The sequence below is a fragment of the Electrophorus electricus genome, chromosome 4, assembly GCF_041902795.1.
Source record: "Electrophorus electricus isolate QZ-2024a chromosome 4, ASM4190279v1, whole genome shotgun sequence".
NCBI classification, from domain to species: Eukaryota; Metazoa; Chordata; class Actinopteri; order Gymnotiformes; family Gymnotidae; genus Electrophorus; species Electrophorus electricus.
Genome location: NC_137500.1, coordinates 38,725,001 through 38,727,500, shown reverse-complemented (window position 1 = coordinate 38,727,500; position 2,500 = coordinate 38,725,001). Strand labels below are relative to the sequence as shown.

Below are 2,500 nucleotides of genomic sequence, written 5' to 3'. Positions count from 1 at the left end.
CTTTCATGAAACACCTTTTTAAACCCTTTCTTGCCTGTTGACTCTGGGACACAGACAAGCCCAGTGTTCTCAAATAATAAAGGTCTCTCCGTGCCAGTAACTTGGACAAAGGCCTTTCTTGAGTTAAGACAATAATGGAGTTTTTATTCTCTCACTGTGAGTACAGGCTGTGGCGTCCACAGAGGGCTGCAGGATGAGCTCAGGTTTGGTGGTAGGGAGCCCATGAATTCACGGATTGTCTCACTGAAACTCGTGGTGTGTCTCCCAGTGCTCCAGTTTCTCAATTGTGGCTCACAGGGAGCAGACAGGAAGAAGAGCAGGTGGTGTTGGAGTAATTTGGAGGAGAATGACTGTGGGGTGGTCTTGTCGTGAGTGTGTGTTAGTGAGTGTTAGTGAGTGTTAGTGAGTGTTAGTGAGTGTTAGTGAGTGTTAGTGAGTGTGAGTGAGTGTGAGTGTGTGTGAGTGTGTGTGAGTGTGTGTGTGTGTGTGTGTGTGTGTATGAAGGGAGGGGAACCTTTTCTCTTCTTTTTCTTCCCCATGTGAAACCAGCTGTTTGCCAAACCTGCACACACACGTGCACACGCCCAGACAAACACACGCACACATTTGGGAAACAAAAGAGCTAACCTACAGTTTACACTCCATTCTGAATGCACTAAAATGACAGACTTGGATATGAATATGAAATACCGTCACATCAGACGATATACTCAATCACACGTCGCCATGGTAACTGAGCCCACTCTCTGTTGAAGAACTACACTGGTTAATTGTATGATGGAAAAAAATGTTTGGCATTGGGCAATTATTTTGGACAGAGAGAAATATGAACCCATCCTCTCACGTAGAGATTGCTGAGGTCCACTGCCCTGTGAACCTCTGGTGAGAAACCTGTCTGCCTGATGGCGGGTTTGTGAGCCTCTGGTGAGAAACCTGTCTGCCTGTTGGCAGGGTTTCGACTGCAATGCAGTGTGAGACTGTTGTGTGAGACCGTGACACGTCACCGTGACTGCGTTTTGTCAACATTGCATAAAAGATGCAAACAAAAGATCTCACTGTTCTGTCTCTCGCTCTCTCTCCCCCTCCACCCCCCAGCTGTCGGGCGGGTGTGAGCTGACGGTGGTGTTGCAGGACTTCGTGGCCGGCGGCGCGGCCGAGCTCAGCGTGCAGACGGGCCAGACGGTGGAGCTCCTGGACAGGCCCAGCGAACAGCCCGGCTGGTGCCTGGTACGCACCACAGACCGCAGCCCAGCCCTGGAGGGACTCGTGCCCAGCGGGTCGCTCTGCGTCTCCCACTCGCGCAGCAGCGTGGAGATGGACTGCTTCTTCCCCGCAGGCAAAGGTAAGGGCGTCGGCAGGTTTTTAGTTTTCAGAGCTGGGTCTGGCGTGGCTCACACTCATCCTGCTCAGACCGTGAGATCTGGGATGGGCGCTTTTTCCCGCGGAGAGCTGGAGAATGATGGCGACTTTTCATCCAGCCAAGCTGGAGACTGCAGTTCAGCGGTGTGCTGCCGCGAGGCTGCAGGAAAAACCTGTGCTACCGCTACTGCCCGCTAGGGGGCAACACGCCCCTTTTAATTGGTTATTGGTGAATGAGCGTTAACCTACATCCCGGCAGGAGCAGCGCTCTCTCAGGTCTTACACACCTCTCTCTCTCTCTCTCTCTCATTTTGTCCTTCTATCTCTTTTTCTCTCTCTCTCTCTCTCTCTCTCTCTCATTTTGTCCTTCTATCTCTTTCTCTGCTTTTTCACTCTAACGTTTTTGTAACTGCAGTGCTGACCCTCATCATCCGTTGTCATTAAAGAACTCATTAACCAAGCATTACTGGAGACACTACAGGCCTGAGGAGCACTGCTGTGTGTGTGTGCTGCACAGACCATGCGGTGCTGATAACCTACGTCCACCTCCCCTTAGATGAGCTCCCTGTCTGTTCACTTGCACTGTGCCAATAGATGGAGAGATCAGTGATCAGTTGGACAGCAACAGGCTGCCTAAACCTTTGATGCTTCTCTATTAATGGTGCTTAATAATGTCATCAGTATTCTTTTGTGCAGAGTGTTGCCGTGGTAATAATCATAGCGCGTAAACATCGCAGCCTCACGCACATTGCTACTTCAGCTCGCATTTTACTAATATTTTCTTATGATGCAAATGTTATACTGAAGTGTGGTTTCGCCACAGCTCTGGGACAGGGGTTGTCGTTTCTGTGCAGGATCTCAGGAGACTCCCTCTCTATTGTGAGTGAACACTTCCTGTGTGTGGGGGGCGGTGTTTCCTCTGTTTACAGGCTTATAACATCCGCGTGTAACGCCGCCATTCCTGAGTCTTGTTTTTCCCACGTGCAGGAAAAAAAAAAAAGGAAGACAATTTGAGGGAAAGAACGAGGTTGGAGAAGTCCTCCGCTTCTGCCCCGACTCCATCCACGTGCTCAGTGTGGGGCTTTTAATGCAGGGAGTTGGCCAAGACTTTCCTATGCCTGCTCAGAAGTTCCTCTTTTAA

The 2,500-nt window shown here is 50.3% G+C and overlaps 1 protein-coding gene across 7 annotated transcripts in view; it reads left to right on the top strand.

Annotated features, from left to right (window-relative positions):
• The window catches only part of kalrna (kalirin RhoGEF kinase a), a 139,145-nt gene that overhangs the window by 109,527 nt on the left and 27,118 nt on the right, over positions 1-2,500 (top strand). For all 7 annotated transcript variants that reach the window (XR_014123469.1, XM_081713697.1, XM_035536268.2 and 4 more), the window contains one exon: positions 1,096-1,342. Coding sequence is in view for 6 of the 7 variants with exons in the window: in XM_081713697.1 (XP_081569823.1) it covers positions 1,096-1,342 (247 nt within the window). In the remaining variant the exon portion in view is untranslated. The remainder of the gene's footprint in view (positions 1-1,095; positions 1,343-2,500) is intronic.